The 20594-nt window shown below is 37.5% G+C and overlaps 1 protein-coding gene across 1 annotated transcript in view; it reads left to right on the forward strand.

The window, feature by feature from the left end:
• LOC138994649 (transmembrane protease serine 11F-like) overlaps positions 1-20594 on the forward strand; it is a 73013-nt gene that overhangs the window by 40317 nt on the left and 12102 nt on the right. Inside the window, exons 3-6 of the mRNA XM_070394698.1 lie at positions 285-403; positions 8697-8764; positions 10391-10554; positions 15065-15103. Of these exons, the coding sequence (XP_070250799.1) occupies positions 285-403; positions 8697-8764; positions 10391-10554; positions 15065-15103 (390 nt within the window). The remainder of the gene's footprint in view (positions 1-284; positions 404-8696; positions 8765-10390; positions 10555-15064; positions 15104-20594) is intronic.

The following is a 20594-nucleotide window of genomic DNA, read 5'->3' on the forward strand; positions in this document are numbered from 1 at the left end:
AAGGGGGGTTCTCTAGATTGGATGCTGTCAGGATGTTGGATACCAAGGCTTAGGTGGTGGTAGTGGGCCAGCACCTGAAGGTCAGGGGCCATGTTTTCTCTCTCAAGTCCATAAATTCTTGGGTCTTACTTTAAAATATAGTTTCTGTATTACTAATTAAATACTAAGTGCCGGACAATTAATATCTCTAACTTTTTTGTTGCTCATCATAATGGCAGGGGACTGGAGACAAGAAACTGATGATACTTAAGCAGTGATTTTTGTTGTTTATTTTTACCTTTCAGATGATAAGTCATTTTATTACCTTGCCTCTTTTCAAGTCACAAACGTAAAATACAGAGAAAATTATGGAATAAAAACCTCAAAAGAGTTTACACAAAGGAGTCATCAGATTGAGAGAATGGTAAGCTAAATAGAAAAATTTTAAACTTTATAAATGTTTTTCTGTCTCACTCTGAATGTGGTTATTGTAGTAATTTTGCCTCTCCATGCTTCAATATCTTTTTCTGTGAAATGAGGATAATATAGTATCTAGGTTATATGGTTAAGAAGATTAAATAACTTAATGTATACAAAATATTTAAAATAATATTCCATACTATTACAGTTATGTAGTTAGAGAGGCAACAAATTAAGACCTAAGGAGATTGTTGGTTGAGACAGATGTTTTCCCAATTTTTAACTTGATTTTATTTCTTGATTCATTTTCCTTTATCATTTTTTTAACATGAGAATTAGGATGGTCATATTGGCCTTAGAATTTTGTTTATTTTGCTTTTAAATGTATGTAAAGTATCACATACAAGGATGTGTGTCTTTAATTCTTGATCTCAAAATTAATAACGCCCCTCAAATATTTTGCTTGTCTTTGAAAACATGCATTTATCAAGGCATTTATATTTTTTAAAAATATATAAGATAAGCTAAATTTTTACCTATCATAGTAGGAAGTCAAATAGAATAGTGTTCCACTTTTGCTCTCATGAAAAGCATGTCTGTGGAAACCACAGATTTGTTAGAAAATCAGTATTTTTGCCCTTTTAGCTTTTGAAACCTATTAGGGAAAAAGACGTAATGTGTCTATGATTGGCTATAGACACTATCTCTTAAAAATATATGTTTTTTATTGATTTTAGAGAGGAAAGGAGAGGGAGAGAGAGATAGAAATATTAATGATGAGAGAGAATCATCGATTGGCTGGGAATGGAACCATGACCTCCTGGTTCATAGGTGGACCTTCAACCATGGAGCCACGCCAGCCAGGCGACACTATCTATTTAATATATATATATGTATGTGTATATTGATTTTCAGAGAGGAAGGGAGAGGGAGAAAGAGAGATAGAAACATCAATGATGAGAGAGAATCATTGATTGGCTTCCTTCTGCACACTCCACACTGGGGATTGAGCCCACAACCAAGGCATGTGCCCTGACCCCTGGAATGGTCCCATTCCAATGAACCATGACCTCCAGGCTCATAGGTCGATGCTCAACCACTGAGCCAAGTCAGCTGGGCTAAACACTATCTCTTAATTAAAAGATGAGTATTTAGCCCTCCAATACTTCCACTGTTCTCATGTTTTTCTAAATTATTAGCAATGGTGGAAAGTGTTAGCATTTTATTCAGTTATCTTTAGATAGTTTGATTTTAAATGTTAAAAATCAGTAAGTAGTATTTTCCTTTCCGTAGCTATTTACTGTTTGCATGTAACATAATAGTGTTTTTTACAATTATGTTGCCACAATTCTCACTTTATTGGTTGGTGGGTTTACTCAGAATTATGTTTATACTATGTTAAACACAAATATCAAATCATTACAACATAATGATTTGATATTTGTGTTTATTGTGAAATGATTACCACCATAAGCCTGCTTAACTTCACACATAGTTATAATTTTTTTCTTTTAAATCATGATGAGTATTTTTACGATCTACTCTCTTGGCAACTTTCAAATTATAGAGAAGGTCCTTCAATAATGTTGGTTTATTATAAGGTTGATGAGATGCCACAGGAACTCAACTCTTATTTATATCAATTAGCCTATGGTAAAATTGATTTTCCTTAAAATTACAAGACCTATCAAAACTGTCAAGTGAAAACTTACTATACAATATAGTATTATTACCTATAGTCCCCATGCTATAAATTACATCCCCATAACTTATTTATTTTATAAATGGGAGTTTGTACCATTTGACAACTTTCACCCATTTTGCACCTCCTTTTCACCCCTGACCCCTTCCACTCCAGCCCCCAAAGTTATTTCTACATTCTCCTTGAGAACATCAGGTAGTTAGTGCATTCCTGGTATTATTAAGGCCAGTTCTCTAAAAACTTGTTTGTTTATATAAAATAAAAATAGAAGTTCTGATATTTTCCATACCCTCCATGAAACATTGGCTTCATTTTGGGAATCAATGCTCAGAATAATCCAAAAAGCTAATCTATAAATGATATGACAATTATTATCATTGGATAGAAGGATGACTTCCATTTACTGTGCAGAATATTCAATATGGAAAGACTACTAATGTTGGCTGTACACCTTTCTAACCTTATGTCTTAGAAATAGCTTCCCATGAGGTTGACCTAGGTTTAGGGTTCAATCCCATGTCAGGGCACATATGGGAGGCAATAGACGGATGTTTCGCTCTCACGTCAATGTCTCTCTCTCTCTCTCTCTCTCTCTCCCTCTCCCTCCCTCCTTCCCTCTCTCTCTTCCTCGTTCTAAACATATCCTCAGGTGGGGATTAAAAAAATAGCTTCCTAATTAGAACCTTTTTTTTGGTGCTCTGTATGTTCTAAAACTACAACAACTAAGCTCGAATCTTTAAACAGTTTTTCTCTTTCTATCTCCTTTTTTCCCTCTTTTTAAAGAAGTAATATAATATATAAACATCTCTGGAGATACATAATATTATCTCTAAAAACAGTTTTCCATTTAAGTTCATTACATTTTTTCCTGGTTACAAGCTAAAGATCTCATCTGGAAATTGAAAACGTGTGGTCACTGGCCTTCTAAACAATGGACACACTGAGACAGATGGATAGTAGAGCATTCTCTAGCTCCAGCTTATTATCCCTGTATAGGTGGGATCCCAAAAGCACAGTCTGTGATGAAGATTCTTGGTTATATGATTTATTAGCCAAAAGCTTTCAGAAAAATCTTGTAAGAGTGCGAGGGCAACAGAAAAGGACAAAGTCAGAAGCTAGACAAAGGTGCGGTTTGAGAAGTGCAGCCTCAGCCTGATTTCTGAGGAGATCTTGAGCCTAAATTACAGCACAGTGGTGGTTCTGCCCAGAGATAAGAGGGCTGGGCTGTTTGTGTTATGACAACAAGGGCTGCCCAGGGAAGTAAGCATAAGCTACCAGCCATCCCTGAGAAATGTGCTCAGGTCAGATAAGGGTAGGCTTCAGGAGAAATATAGGTGTGAGCTGTTATCAAGACTTATAGAAGCTGGGACACATCTGTCCAAAAGTTTGGGGAGGGGACAAATATCTGCCACAGTTCCTCTTTTGTAACAATTCATCACCATTTAAGTAATCTTATTCTTAAGGAATGTATTAAGAGGAAAACATTTTTGTTTATACTTGATCATAGACAGTAAAGCTTCCATTGACGTATGCCTCCAAGTCATCTGAGGCAGGATTCTTCCTTTGCTTCTCTTTCTTCTGGTGCCCCATAAATGACCTCATTGTTTCCCATGATAAATGGAACACTTTTGGTAGAAAATAACAGAAACCCAATTAAGGAGTCAAAGAAAAAAAGAATGAAAGAGAGAAGTAGGCAGGGAGGGAGAGAAGAGAGTGGAGGAGAGAGGAAAGGAAAGAGGGAGGGTGGAAGGAAGGGAAGGAAGAGGGAAGGAAGGAAGGAAGGAAGGAAGGAAGGAAGGAAGGAAGGAAGGAAGGAAGGAAGGGAGGGACTTCATATAAATAACTGAATTCCACCTGTTGGAATTCAGTTCTTTATATAAAGTCCCTTGTAAAAACAAAACAGAATAAAAACAAACCGAAAAGACGGGGCAGGGCAAATTTTTTAAAAAAGGAAAAAGGAACAGAAGATAAGGGCAGAGGACTTATTGCTTCTCCTTAGCTTTCTCCTTGGTCTCCTCCTCTCCGGACTCCTTGCTCTTTTCCACCAAAAGAGCTTCTAGGGAGGGAGGGAGGGAGGGAGGGAAGGCGGGAGGATGGAAGGAAGGGAAGGAGGAAGGAAGGAAGGAAGGAAGGAAGGAAGGAAGGAAGGAAGGAAGGAAGGAAGGAAGGAAGGAAGGAGCTGTTGGGAAAATCTAGAGATTCATTTGGTTTTGGACATGGCTGGATTCAGAGGCTCAAACAATGTCCTCAGGTTTAAAAATTTTTTAAAACAAAGTATTGTGCATCATAGCAGCATTACTTAGAATAGCTAAGATTTGGAAACAGCCCATGTACCCATCCGTAGATGAATGAATAAAAAAACTGTGAGACATTTAACACTATGTAATACTATGCAGCTGTAAAAACAAAGAGGGATCTCTTACCCTTTGAGACAGCATGGATGGACCTGGAAAATATTATGCTAAGTGAAATAAGCCAAACTGAGAAAGACAAATCACATGATCTCACTTATTTGTGGAATCTAATGAAAAAAATTAATTGACCAATAATCACACTGTTGTTTGATTAATCATGGTTGGAGAATTCATCAATTAATAGAAATGTTATTGTTCACTTACTTTGTGCAAGGCTATGAAGAATACTAAGGTCTGTATATTACAGTTCCTTCCAAATTGAAATTTATAATATGGTTTATGTATGGAAGTTTGTGTACGGAAATAATACAAACTAAAAGTTTAGGTAATATGAGAGCTAAAAAGATGATATGATGGTATGAGAGTTGCCACAGTGCAGAATATAATTGTCAAATATTTGACCCAAATGATCGGGATTTTAGTTCAGAGGAAGGAAAAATCCCTTTGAGCTGGCAGGAAGCTTTCGTGGAGAAGAAAGGGAAACAGAATGAATGTCCTTGGTGTGTTTGCCCTCTGGTGGTACATGTTTCCATGACAGTAACAGGAAATATTCAAAGTCTGCCTGACTTATTTTCATAGGTGGATCTGGAAAGGGATTCCCTAGCTGGCATCCAGTAACTAGTGATCGTCCATGAGGACTTAATCTGCATGCAGTTCCCAGCCAGAGGGGAAGCCGAAAGCTCAATCTTGCCGGAGACAGTAACTGAGTGTACTATTAGTCAGAGCCACACTATTGTTTCAAACATGTTGTACTGCTTTTTAATGCTAGAGTTCAAACCAAGGACTACAATTAGTATCTGATTTTAAGGAGAACTTTTCTATTCTACCATGAGCTCACACACTCTTGTTTTTAAATAGAATGACTTCAAATAAAATCATTTGTTCTTTATGATTTGGACCACAGAAAGGGAAAAATACAATTAATTTTTGTAATTTGGACTAAATGTAATATTAGTGAGTTCTTATAAGAAAAATGTAAGCATGAATTAAACATCTCCAGAAATTGCTCACAATAATAGGTATCTGGAGAGCAGCAGTTCCCTTAGCCTTGCTAATCTCAGAAGCAGAAAGGAGAAACCTCCCAAGAGGTTATCTTTTATAAGATTTAGAGTCAGGAAATAAAAAATGTATTGAGGTCTCCTTTAAAGGTTTGCTGCCCGGGCCTCTCTACCCCCACCTACCCTAACACCTGTTGTCAAGTATGTAAGTAACACAGGGTTGTTTATGTCACATAATGGACTTGAGAATACAAAAGCTAGAGCCAGATTTCCTGGGTTCATGCGCCAGAAGCACTACTTTTTGTTGTTGCTGTTCCTCATGCTTTCTAAGTTGGCAACCACTTTAGGAGGTAACTGCTATATATATAATCCCCTTCTTACAAGTTAGGAGACCTAGGCACAGAGACACTAAATGTTTCTAAAATAACCTTCCAGTAAGAGACAGCTTCAGAAATTGATACTGTGCCTAACTACTATGCTGTCACAACCTCAGACGTACTTGTTTTTCTATTACTCCACATACATGTGCTTTTCGTTTGTATATTTTTTCATTAATTTTTTAAATTTTTCAATTATAGTTGCCATTTAATATTATATTAAAGTATACAGCATAATGCAGAATCACTGCTTTCTATGCTATCTCGAACAAGTAATCTTAAGTGTTCTGAGCCTCAGTTTCTTCATCTATAAAATGGGACTGTTGAGGATAAATAAAATACTTTACTCATAAGGTGTGTGAGGTTTGAACAAAGGAAGCAGTCCCATGCCTACTATGTAGTATGAGGGTTAATACATGTAAGCTGTTCTTAATGGTCATACCAATATTGAAATGTATCAGAATCTATTCATTTTTAAATAGAGATTGACACCTTAAGGGACTGTGATATTGATAATATCACATTTTAGTTTGAAGAGATTCTTTTTTTTAAAAATTCTCACCTGAGGATTTTTTTTTCATTAATTTTTAGAGAGAGTGGAAGGCAGGGGGAGAGACAGGGAGAGACAAACATCAATATGAGAGAGACACATTGATTGGTTGCCCCCCTCACACACCCCGATGAGGTCCACCCAGGGATTGAGCCTGCAACTGAGTTATGTGCCCTTAACTGGAATCGAAACTGCTACCCTTCAGTTCATGGGCTGATGCTCTAACCACTGAGGAAACTGGTTGGGGCAGTTTGAAGAGATTCCTGGTAATTTTTTATACTCTGATATGAATCTTGATCATTTCCCAAAGTGCCATTATATACACAGTTCAAAATTTCAGAGGACCTTTATATAAAATGCTAAAGACATTAAAATCAGATTTTCTCCCTGTTCCTTGAGAAATGGAATAAAATGAGCTGACAGCAGTTAGTGAAATCATAAGTGATATAATTTATAACTGATTCAAAATCCTGAAATGACCATCCATGTGAAGGTCACCACTGGGGTCTCTTGGTTTCCACCTTATTTTAGATTCCCATGGATTTCTACTTACACTTGGCAACATGATTTGCTGATGAAACAAAACCATGCGTTATTATCTTCTTCCCTTTAGTGTTGATTCTTCATTCATTTACTCATGTACTCACTCATGGATTTATTCATCAGACATGCATTGCGTGTTTATTTTGGGCTAAGCAACGTGCCAAATGCTAGAGATACAAAAATGAATCAGACAAACTCCCAGCCGTCACACAGCTCACAGTCTCAAGTAGGAAAGACACACCTGCAAACCGGCATGATAATTGCTGTAATAGAATCATGTCAATTCTATTTGGCCCAAGCAAAGGAATGTTCACTTTGGTTCAGGAGGGCAAGTCAAAGAAAACTTAGTTGTCACTGGAGTTTCTAAAGAATTACAGAATTGTAATTGAATAAATTTTCCTGAGGAAAAAAAGTATATTGTAGGAAGACAGAAATGAATGTGTAGAGTCATAGAGGTATGAACCCATTTAGTGGGTATAGGAAAGAACAGGCCATTCAGTAGATAAGAGAACAGGTTTTGGAGATAGGGACCGGGCAGGGGCCAACGAAAGGACAGGATTATGGAGCTCACACGAAGGGAGACATTGGGCTTGAAGCAGGAGTGTAACAGGCTCAGATATGCACTTTAGAGGTATCCCCTTTGCTAGCATTGTAGGGGACAACTGAGGGGAGAGAGAATAGAGTAGAACCACATAAATGTGCCAGAGAGGGAACTTCTGCAAAGGCCCAAGTTTCCAGGGGGCTGATTTTAGACCATATCAGTAGGATTGAAGGAAAGGATGTAGAATCAATGTTTAGGAGGTAAAATCTACTGAGCATTGTTACTAGTTTAGAGGATTCAGGGAGAGGGAAAAACCTTATGGGGAAGAAGGTAATATTCCCTCTTCCCAGAGGATATAGTGATTAAGGGACAAGATTTACCATGGATGTGGGCCTATGTAAACATATGTGGACCTGTGATTTCTGACTCTCAGTTCAGTGTTTGTTTGTTTGTTTTTGTCTCAGGCTGTGCCTTAATAGTTTTTTTTGGGAATCAGAACCTTTTAGGAAATCAGTTCTCTGAACATCCCGAATATTTCAATGGTTCGGACCAGAAAAACTGAGTAATAAAATGCTGACAGTGTGGAGTGTGGTGAAACTTACTTCTAAACCTAGTACCAGTTGTGAAAGCCTGCCTGCCACAGAGATGACTAACAAGTGAGGGTGTCAGAGTCACACAATAGGTGTTGTTGCACATTACATCAAAGGCTGTAGCAATGAGATAATCATTTAAGAAATCAACAAATAATGGACCAGATGCCGTATTTGAGAACAACTAATGGTAGGATTTTTTAGAAGTGAAGATGCTACCTTAATGAATAACACAGGTTTTAATTCATCTGACAATAATTAAAATGAGCATTATCAATAGTTTACAATATGCCAGGTAAGGTGTAAAATGCATGATATACATTACTTCATTTAATCCTCAAAACTACTCTTTGAGGTAGACATTGTTATTATTCCATTCTACAGACACTTAGCAAAATTGAACAGTTTTGTTGAGGTTATTCAATTCTATAAGGATTAGAACCTGGTTAAGTCTTATCACTGTGAATAGCCTGTTCACATGTCTGAGAATAAACTGAAATCATTGTCATTCCCTCCAGTCTCTGGATAAGAAAGGGAATAACAGTTCTTAAGACTAATACATTATAAATTTTTTCTACTCAGATGTCTAGGATATTTCGACGTTCTTCTGGAGCAGGTCGGTTTATCAAATCTCATGTTATCAAAATAAGGTAGGTAAACTTGGTTTGCAACTTCAACCCAGTAATTAAGAAGCATTGAACAAACACGATTGCTCAACTCCCCTGAGCAATTCTTTGCAGGGATACAAAGATGTCATGAATCCTGAATAGCCCAGCTGATACTGCCCAGCTGCTTCCCAGTCACAGTAGAAAGATGTAGAGTGCCTTATGACAAGAGACAATGTCACTTATTGGATTAAAAATAAAGACACTCTCCAAGAGAAAAAAATACAGGAAGAGGGGGGATGGTACTGTCCACATACCCTGCTCCTTAAGCAAGGGATCAGTGGAACACAGTCCAGTTATTTTTGACTATCCTCATTTTAAGCCTACCCAACAATCAGCCTATGACTTTCTTTGCAATAAGGATTTTCTTTAATGCCATTGCATTTCCATTATTATTTTAAAAATGTTTTAATACTTTCATTTCTATACTCTGATGAAAGGCAATCATCAGTAATTGAACATACACTTGTTGCCAGAGACTAAAATAAATGACTAGAATGCATCCTGAATGTACTGCTCACATTATATCTGAAGGCTTGTCATTTATTAGAATAATATAGCTTTTCTATACATTCTGATTAAAATTATTAATTTTTCTATGGATATCAATTGATATATAAATATATGTATTTGTAATACTTAACATATCTGTTTTACTTCTTGATGGCAAAGTAACCACTATGGTTAACGAGCTCATGCCTTTTCTTTCCTTCTCCTCCTCTGTATATTTGTTCCTTCCTTTCCTCCGTCCTTCTCTCTTCTTTCTTTTCTTTTTTCTTTATTTATTTCCAATTAAATTCATTCTCAAAGGCAACAGAAGCTTTCTATACCTAACGAGTTAATATATTTGAAACTCCTATCAAAAGATTTCCTTTTATAACTGCTTTCTCTAATCATCTACTTATCAAACTTGTATTAACTGACCAACAACCCCCCCTTCCCCCAAATACCAATGGTTTAACACAATAAAGGTTTATTTCATTTCAGTGATTCAGTTCAAAGAGTCAGAAGCAGCAGCAGGGGATGTGGGTGTTGGAGGGGACGGTGGAATTGCCCCCTGGATCTTCTGGTTGGCAAATAAAGGAAGAGTGAAAGCATGGAAGAGTGTATGAGAGGTTTTCAGGGGCTGGGCCTGGAGGTGGGACACATCATTTCTGCCCACATTCCATTGTCTAGAATTTACTAGAGAGTTCCAATAAACTGCAAGGGAGGCTAGGAAATGAAATCCAGATCTGTGTTCAAGAGACAAGGCAGCTGGGTTTGGTGAGCATAGAGCATTCTCTTCTACACCACTACTGAAGAATAATGATGGTTACAATTTTGGCTCAAAATACCATAAAAAGCAAATCCTTTAAGTATATTTTAAGCATGATTTCATAAACATCTCCTTCTTCCACAAACCCTCCAGACTATGAGTTAAGTAAGGGGAGAGAACAATTTTTTTCCTGCTATGTATCTTACCCAGTATTTTTAAAAATAATGTAAAAATCTGATATACACATATCTATTCTGTTCTTTAAATTTATCGTGAATCTTAATACCTAAAAGTTATTAATGATTAGAAAGCTAGCTTTATTATTATCTCTGTTTATATGCTTTTCTGTTCTTTAGTCCAGATGAAAATGGTGTGAACATTCTTATGGTGCTCATGTTTCGATACCCATCTACTAGTAGTGCTGAGTACATCAGGAAAATAATTGAGAGGATTTTATATCAAACTCTGAAGACAAAAGAGATGCCTTTGACTATAAACAAACCATCACTTACACTCACATGTAAGTCATTTTACCATCTTTATGATTCCCTTCCCTTGCAATCCTCTCATAAGAATTTAGGTTAATGTATTCTCTCATTTAAAGAACTCACCACTGATATGTATATATATATATATATATATATATATATATATATATATATATAATCAGTGTGGAATAAAACAAAACAAAAATTTACTATGATGCAAAATTTAGTTTTATAAATATTTGTTTTTTTATTTGATTTTGGCCTCTGCTATAGTTTCTAATTTTTCCCCTTGTATTATCATGTTAGATCTTTTCAAAAGTATAAAAGAGTGGGTATTATTTTTATCATTTTAAAGCAATTGAGACTCAGGGAAGATGTAAGACATGGGACTAACTCCCAGAGGTCTTCAAAGGCTAATTCTTGGGGTTAGCTTCTATAGTATCAAAGCAATTGACATCTTTATGAAGGTTAACCCCTGTAGGAAGAATATTTGACATGAACTGTGAAAAGGTTCTTTTTAATGTTTCTATTGATTTTTAGAGAGAAAGGAAAGGCAAAGGATAGAGAGATAGAAGCATCCATGAGAGAGAAACAACATTCATCTGCTGCCACCCACATGCCCCCTACTGGGGATCAAGCTTGCATGTGCCCTGACGGGGAATCAAACCATTGAGGCTCGGCACTCAACCACTGACCAACACTGGCTGGGCTGAAGAGGTCCTTTACCTCACTTACAACTTTAAACAATGTTTAAAATTTATACCTTCATTAATGCCGTACTAAACAAACTTAGGAAAGTTGTAGTTCTTGTTTTCCCCCAAAAGTAGATGAAAATTAAGTTAAAAAAGGTTATGAAACTTAAATTAAAACTATATCAAAGTTAGTTGGAATCCTAGTTGAGAGGTATTTCTATTTTTTATGCCAATGCATCCTATCTACACTAATAAAAGACAAAGATGCTAATTGACCATACCTTCCCTATGCCCTAAGCCACACCCACCAGCCAATCAGAGCGACTATATGCAAATTAACCCAACCAAGATGGCAGCTGGCGGCCACAGAACTGGAGCAAGCAGGAGGCTTGGTTGCCCAGGCGATGGAGGAAGCCAAGCTTCCGGCCTGCCCTGAGCCGGCTGTGGCCTCGGCTCATGGCAACAAAGTTTCAATTATAGAAGACAAATAAATCCCAGATACCTGCTTCCAGCCAGCCTCCACTGGGAGCTTGGGTGGCTGGGGCCATGGCCAGCCTGCAGACAGCCACCAGCCCCTCACCCAGGATGGCCACACCCTCATAGGGTGGGAGTCCCCACTGGGGGGCTTAGCCAGCCTGAAAATGGCCCTCAGCCCCTCATCCAGACTGGCCAGGCACCCAAGCAGAACCCCCCACCCTGAAGGGGCTGTGGCCAGCCTGCAAACAGCCATCAGTCCCTCACCCAGACTGGCCAGGCACCCCAGCAGAACCCCCCACCATGAAAGGGCTGTGGCCAGCCTGAAAACAGCCCTCAGCCCCTCACCCAGGATGGCCAGGCACAGCAGTGGGGACCCCCACACTGAAGGGGCTGTTGCCAGCCTGCAAACAGCCATCAGCTCCTCACCCAGGCTGGCCAGGCACTCCTATATAATAAAAGGGTAATATGCAAATTGACCCTAACAGCAGAATGACTGGTAATGACTGGTCACTATGACACACACTGACCACCAGGGGGCAGATGCTCAATGCAGGAGCTTCCTCCTGGTGGTCAGTGCACTCCCACAGGGGGAGCTCTGCTCAGCCATAAGCCAGGCTGATGGCTACCAGTACAGCGGTGGTGGTGGGAGCCTCTCCTGCCTCCTCAGCAGCGCTAAGAGTGTCCGACTGCAGCTTAGGCTTGCTCCCTGCTGGCAAGTGGACATCCCCGGGCTGCCAGAGGGATGTCTGACTGCCAGCTTAGGCCCAATCCCCCAGGGAGCAGGCCTAAGCCAGCAGGTGGTCAACCCCTGAGGGGTCCCAGACTGTGAGAAGGCACAGGCCGGGCTGAGGAACACCCCCCCCCCCGCCAGTGCACAAATTTTTGTGCACCGGGCCTCTAGTATATAATAAAACCTTAATATGCAAATCGACCGAACAGCGGAACGAATGGTTGGTATGATGTGCACTGACCACCAGGGGCCAGATTCTCAACTCAGGATCTGTACCCCTGGTGGTCTGTGTGCTTCCACAGGGGGAGCACCGCTCAGCCAGAAGCCAGGCTCATGGCTGGTGAGCTCAGTGGCGGTGGTGGGAGCCTCTCCTGCCCCTGCTGCTGGTGGGTAGTAAGGAGCGAAGGGTCCTGCACTGCAAGAGCCTTGGACTGCGAGAGGGATGTCTGACTTCTGGCTTAGCCTCGATCCCCAGGGGTAGCAGGCCTAAGCCAGTAGGCGGACATCCCCTGAAGGGTCCTGGACTGCGAGAGGATGCATGCTGAGTAGAGGGACCCTCCCCCAGTGCATGATTTTCATGCACTGGGTCTCTAGTAATTAGATAAAATAATGTGTTTCAAATAAGATTATAAGTATCAATGTCAGGGACTTTGTTATTTTATTTTCTTACTAGAGGCCTGGGGCACAAAATTCACGCATGTGTAGGATCCCTAGGCCTGGCCAGTGATCAGGGCTGATCAGGGCCTTCCGGCTGCCAGCCAGGGCCTTCCTTCTTTCTGCACTACCCCATGGTGGTCAGCGCATGTCATAGTGAGTGATTGAACTCCCAGTCTCCCAGTCGAACTCCTGAGGGGACACTTTGCATATTAGCCTTTTAAATATATAGATCCTTCCCCCAAACTCTAGCATATGTCTCACATAATAGTTATCCCAGCTCTGTTCATTGCATCTCCTTAAGTATTTCCATGTTCAGTTACTTCTGATTTAATACCAAAAAATAAGGCTTGCCCTTTGAACCTGAAAGTATTTCCCCTCCTAGTAGCCATGAATTTAAGAAACAGATAGTCTAAAATTAAATTTTTATGTTGCTAGAAATTGGGAAACTCCTTTAAATACATTTTGAGATGGAATCCCCACACACATTCATGACAACTTTTTCAAGAAGTAATTAGAGCCCTAGCCAGTTTGGCTCAGTGGATAGAGCTTCAGACTGCAGACTGAGGGTCCCAGGTTTGATTCCAGTCAAGGGCGTATGACTGGATTGTAGGCTCAATCCCTAGTAGTGGGTGTGCAGGAGGCAGCCGATCAATGATTCTCTCTCATCATTGATTTTCTCTCTCTCTCTCTCTCTCTCTCTCTCTCTCTCTCCCTCCATACCTCCCTGAAATAAATAAAAAATATATTTTAAAAAAGAAGTAATTAGAAATAATGAATAGTATGGCATCCACCTTTATTATCAATCAATTTTATACAAAATAAAACATGGTATTTTCCAGGACACTCTAAATGGCAATCTGAAACTAAATCTAAATTTCTGATAATATAATCACCTTTAATGCATGATCATAGGGTTAGCAAAATATCTATCATAGAAGAGATGTTAAACTGTAGGGTTTTTCATTTTACAATTTTAAATTTTTTTTCAGATTTCTTGGTCATGTACACTGAATTTTCATTACACAGGTTGCTTTAATATCAAAATAACTATTCTATGACCATACTCAATAACCAAAATTCTATTGCATACATTTTTTCTCCCATATTCATATCTATTGTTAAATAGAGAGAAGTGAAATTTCCAAGAAACCTCTAGTAGGATTTGGGACTCAGATCCTTCTTTTGAGAAAGTCACCATTCCTGAGCAACTTATCAGTTACTTCTCTATTTTTTCTTTAACAAATAGCCAAAACAAACCAAACATCTAAACACCAAAAATTTAATGACTGTACTTAAATTAACACTAAGATACTTTTTAAAGAAAAAAGATATTCCAGAGGGAGGCATGAAGTGTGGGAGAGATGGTGGGATCCATGAACTGGCTATATATGAGAGAGCTTCATGCCTCTAGTGCCTGCCACTGAGTTACAACTTTCCACCATATTCACCATGAGGGAGAATCCTCAGTTAGAGAAAGCCATCTATCTATATTAAGGAAATTCCTACCCTTTGTAGACCAGGCCCTGAAAATTGGACTGTGAGGGATCTTCGATGCCTCTGGCTACCTGAGCTGCCTTTTCAACACAACCGCCAGGCCTACTGGGACACATAGGCTAGTGCACCTGATATAGTGCACAGCAATTGTGATAGGAATTGGGATTGTTTCCTAGAGTTATACTGGAGCTCCTAAAGAAAGCAATCGGGGGCACTGAGCTTTACCATTCTTCCCTAATTTTCTAACTTTACTTTCTTATTTCTCAGCAAAAATCAAAACCAAAATACTCTTTTTCAAAAAATTCAAATTATACATTTTGGATTAAATCAGAATAGAGGGATATTTATAACTTGGTTATAAAAAATCTCATGCCCTCTTGAAATAGACATGTTTTGGATAATAAGCATTTCTTATAGTGCCCATTTGAATAAAATTACATGACAATAGGAGCATATTCTCCTACCAACTAATTCATGCTTTGTGTATTTCAGCTATTGACAGCAAGAAGATGAGGAATCTTCTCAATAGCCGTAAGCTCCAAACCCCACAATTAACTGTCTCTTTCATAGTAAAGATAATGAATAAAAGCCATAAAAAGTTAGTAAAATTTGGTAAGGTTGTTGTTTTTTTTTCCCATTGAGGTATAATTAACATAACATCATATTAGTTTCAGGTGGACAATGTAATGATTTGATATTCATATATATTGCAAAATAATCATTACAATAATAGCAAGCATTTTGTTCATTTTATGTTTTTATAAACTGAACACTTAGCTTTTTATTATTGTTTATTATTCTTAAGATATTTAAGTTTATAAATTTACATCAAATACAATTTTAAATGTGACTTACAGAATATAATTTTTAAAATTACATGGTATTTTTATATTATAACATATGTAACTATAATTCTAACATTCTATTTTAATATTTTATTTAAATGATTATTTTTTAAAATACTATCCCAGTTCAGAGAGTGCTTTAAAGTTGTAATTAGTTAGGCTTCTTCCTGTTAAAAGTTCTCTGTTTTCTTGTATTTTTGTTGAAATATCTGCTATGGACATTTTTTTTGCCTCCCCCCCCCATCAAATACGTCCATTAAAAATGTTGTAAGGACACTAAAAAATGATGAACATTCCCTATATAACTTGCAACATTTAACATATTTCCAAATATTATCAATATTCATATATTTGTTCTCATTCATGTTTTCTGGCTTTTGGTAAATATTTTTCTTCTATTGTGTTTTGTCTTTTTCTCTAAACACATGTTGATGTCTTCTAGCTAGCCTTTATGTTTTTTAAATCCATATATTAACCTTTATTTCTTAGATATCAAACTCAAGGATAAAGCAAGAACTATGCATAATGAAAAAATTATAGGCTAAATTTCTCTCATCAACTTCAATTGACTTTCCAGTCTTTGATGAGTAACTTTCAATTTTGCTTATCACTAAATCTTTAAATATTCAATCAATATCATTTTTTTAAACATTATATTCCATTTTATATGTATGGTTAAAATTAATTACCAATCCCTGAAGTTGCCTATTATATTTTACTATTTCCCATTCTTAGTTACCTTTTTGCCTGCTAAACTGTATTTCAAGTCATTTTAAGCAAGAAAATTATACAAATGGTATATTTTCTGAGTACTTGCATATGTAAGAATTTCTTTCCATTTCCTTTATCTCTATGTTTTATAAGAAAATTGGGTCATAAACTTTCCCAAATAATTTAATACAGAATATTCTGTTCCTTCTAGTGTTTTTGCTATAGAATAGAAATCTAAGATGGGTGTGATTTTTGTTATGAAGGTTTTTTGTTTCTGGATGAATGTAGGAAATCCTTATCATATAAGATCTAGTTGTGGTTGTATTTTTCACTGAATTTTGAGTAGGACACAAAGAGTGTTTTCAATATGCACACTACTTTTTTCTTGTTCTGGAAAAACAAGATAATAAGTTACCTTATCATGATAATTTATTATTGACGAGAGGCCCAGTGCATGAGATTCATGCACTGTGGGGTGGGGGGGAAGCGAGGGAGGGGCGGGATCCCTCAGCTTGGCTGGGCTCTCAAAGTCCGGAACCCTCGCTCCTTACCATCTGCCTGCAGCGGAGGCGGGGAGGCTCCCGCTACCACTGCTGCGCTTGCCAGCCATGAGCCCAGCTTCAGAGAGGAAGGGAAAGTGAGAGAGAGATAGAAATATCAGTTATGAGAGAGAATCATTGCTTCTCTATGTCTTGCATGCCCCACACTGGGTATCGAGCCCGCAACCCAGGCAGGCATGTGCCCTGATCAGGAATCAAACATGGACCTCCTGGTTCATAGGTCGATGCTCAACCACTGAGCCATTCCAGCTGGGTGCATTCTTTTTTTAAACTATGTTTTTTATTGATTTTGGAGGTAGGAAATGAGAGGGATAAAGAGAGAAATATCAATGATAAGGGAGGATCATCTATCAGCTGCCTTCCGCACACATCCTACTGGGGGTCATGCCCACAACCTGGGTATGTACCCTGACCAGGAATCAAACTGTGACCTCCTAGTTCATGGGTCAATGCTCAACCACTGAGCTACACCAGCAGGCAAAACTTGCATTCTTAATACAAATAGAAATAATAGAAAAGTACATTAAGAATTACACTAATATACTTTTGAATCTTAAGGTTGGTTTGAAGTCTAATCCAGTGGTCGGCAAACTCATTAGTCAACAGAGCCAAATAGCAACAGTACAATGATTGAAATTTCTTTTGAGAGCAAAATTTTTTAAACTTAAACTATATAGGTAGGTACATTGTTATTAACTTAAGTAGGGTACTCCTAAGCTGGCCTTTGCTAAAAACGTCCTCAATCTGAGGGGTCAACCTCAGCGAATGTACCCCCACTTCTTCTAACGCCACTTCTTCAAAATAGACTCGCCCAGGCCGAAAACTGACTCCTGCACATGGGCCATGAAGTTTTAATCGCACTGTCTGTGTGCGCCCGCACATGGTATTTTGTGGAAGAGCCACACTCAAGGGGCCAAAGAGCCGAATGTTGCTCACGAGCCATGGTTTGCCGACCACTGGTCTAATCAATTAAGGGTTTGTTATCAAAGAATCAAAAAAATTTTTCAAGAAAAATAACTAGAACCAAAGATGAGAGCATAAATAAACAAAGTAAAGTCTAAAAAAAATAAAAAATGATGAATGAAACCAAGAGCTTGTTCTTTGCAATGATTGACAAGATTGACAAACCTTTAGCCAGATTCATCAAGAGAAAAAGAGAAAGAACCCAAATAAATAAAAAAAATGAAAGAGGAAAAGTAACAACTAGCATCAAAGAGATACAACAGATTGTAAGAAAATATTGTGAAGAACTATATGGCAACAAATTGGACAATCTGGATAAAATAGATATATTCTTAGAAACATACAATCTTCCAAAACTGAATCAGGAAGAATCAGAAATTCTGTATAGACCAATTACATCTAGTGAAATTGAAACAGTAATTAGAAGAAACATACTACTAACAAACAAAAGCTCTGAACCAGACAGTTTCACAGATGAATTTTACCAAACATTCAAAGAAGAACTAATACCTATCCTTCTCAAACTATTTCAAAAAATTTCAGAGGAGGGAAGACTTCCAAGCTCATTTTACAAAGCCAGCATATTTGAAATTATTCTAATTTCAAAATCAGATAAATACACTATAAAAAAGAAAATTATAGGCCAATATCCTTGATGAACACAGATGCTAAAATCCTCAACAAAATATTATCAAACTGATATATAGCAATACATGTAAAAGATCATACATCATGATCAAGTGAGAATGAAAGGTTGGTACAATATCTTCAAATAAAAAACATGATACACCACATAAACAAAATGAAGGATTAAAAAACTCATGATCATTTCAATGGATGCAGAAAACATTTATGATAAAAACTCTCAGCAAAGAGGGAATAGAGGGACTATACCTCCACATAATAAAGGCCAAATATGACAAACCCATAGCCAACATCATATTCAATGGGCAAAACTTACAAGTATTTTCCTTAAGATTGGGAACAAGACAGGGATGTTTGCTTTCACCATCTTATTCAACATAGCACTGGAAGTCCAAGCCACAGCATCAAATTCAAAAGTTTTTGCACAGCAAAGAAAACTATCAACAAAATGAAAAGACAACACACTCAATGGGAGAACACGTTTGTCAAAGATACATCTGATAAGGGATTACTATCCAAAATTTATAAAGAACTTATAAAACTCAATAGACACACACACAGTCCAGTTGAAAAATGGACATAGCACCTGAATAGACACTTTTCCAATGAGGACATACAGATAGCCAACAGACATATTAAAAGATGCTTAATGTCACTAGTCATTAGAGAAATGAAAATTAAAACCACAATGAGATATCATGTCATACCTGTCAGAATGGCTGTCATAAATAAATCAACAAACAACAAGTGTTGGTGAGGGTGTAGAGAAAAGGGAACTCTCGTGCACTTTGGTGGAAATGCAGATTGGTGCAGCCACTGTGGCAAACAGTATGGAGTTACATCAAAAAAATAAAAAATGGAGCTGCCTTATGACCCACCAATTCCACTTCTGGGAATATATCTGAAGAAACCCAAACACTAATTTGAAGGAATATATGCACCCCTATATTCTCTGCAGTGCTATTTACAATATGCAAGATTTGGAAGCAACCCAAGTGTCCATCAGTAGATGATAGATAAAAATGCTATGGTACATTTACACCATGGTATACTATGCAGCTATGAAAAAACAAGGAAATGTTAATCTTTCTAACAGCTTGATTGGAGAGCATGATGCTAAGTAAAATCAGCCAGTCAGAGAAAGCAAAAACCAAATGAGTTTGCTCATATTTAGAATCTAATGAACAAAAAAACTAACAAATCAAAGAGAAATAGACCCACAAATAGAAAAAAGACTGACAGCTGTTAGGGGGGGAGAGGTTACGGGGTTGGGTGAAAAAGATGAAGGGATTAAGCAAAAAAAAAAAAAAATACACAAACTCATAGGCACAGACAAGAGCATGGTGATTACCAGAGGGGAGAGGGATTGGAGGGAGATAGAAGAGGATAAAGGGGAGTAAGTGGTGATGAAAGAAGGAACTTGACTTGATGTGGCAAACACATACTACAATATATAGATGGTGTATTGTAGAATTGTACACCTGAAAGCTATATAATTTTATTAACCAATGTCTCCCCAATAAATTCAATTAAAAAGAGGAAAGAAAAAGGACAAGAACCATATTATTTCACTCATATGTGGAGTGTAATAAAACAGAAAGCCACAAATTAACAACCTAAACAAACAAATTCATAGACACAGACAATAGAAAGGCAGTTATCAGGAAAAGGTGGTGGGGGTGGGTGAACAGGATAAAGAGGGTCATATTTATGACAACAGAAGGAGACTAGACTTTGGGTGGTGAGCACACAATGCAATATCCAGATGCATTTTAGAATTGTACACTTGAAACTTATATGATGTTATTAACCGATGTTACCCTAATAAACTTAATTTAAAAAGTAGCCTTTCAATTTTTAGAAAACGACAAAAAGGCATTATTGTTTAAATTCTGGGTTTTGAAAAGACAACTTATAGATTCATGTTAAGATAAAATCATGACTTATATTATTGGCCTCTCAGGAGTAAAAATACAAACTATACTGTGGATCCTCCTTGATTTTATATCTAATAATCACTTATCAGTTGGATGAATTCCAGCAATTTATATGCTTTCTCAAGGCTGAGTTTTCTCATCAGAAAAGTGTTTTTGTTGTAAATGTATCTAAAACACCTAGGTGAGGATCTATACATTCTTTTTTTACTTTTTTATTGAATTTAGTACAGTGGTTCTCAACCTTCTGGCCTTTTAAATACAGTTCCTCATGTTGTGACCCAATCATAAAATTATTTTCGTTGCTACTTCATAACTGTAATGTTGCTACTGTTATGAATCATAATGTAAATATCTGATATGC

Source organism: Myotis yumanensis, unplaced genomic scaffold (genome assembly GCF_028538775.1).
Source record: "Myotis yumanensis isolate MYYU_CA2020_CCGP unplaced genomic scaffold, mMyoYum1.0.hap1 SCAF_1, whole genome shotgun sequence".
NCBI lineage: Eukaryota > Metazoa > Chordata > Mammalia > Chiroptera > Vespertilionidae > Myotis > Myotis yumanensis.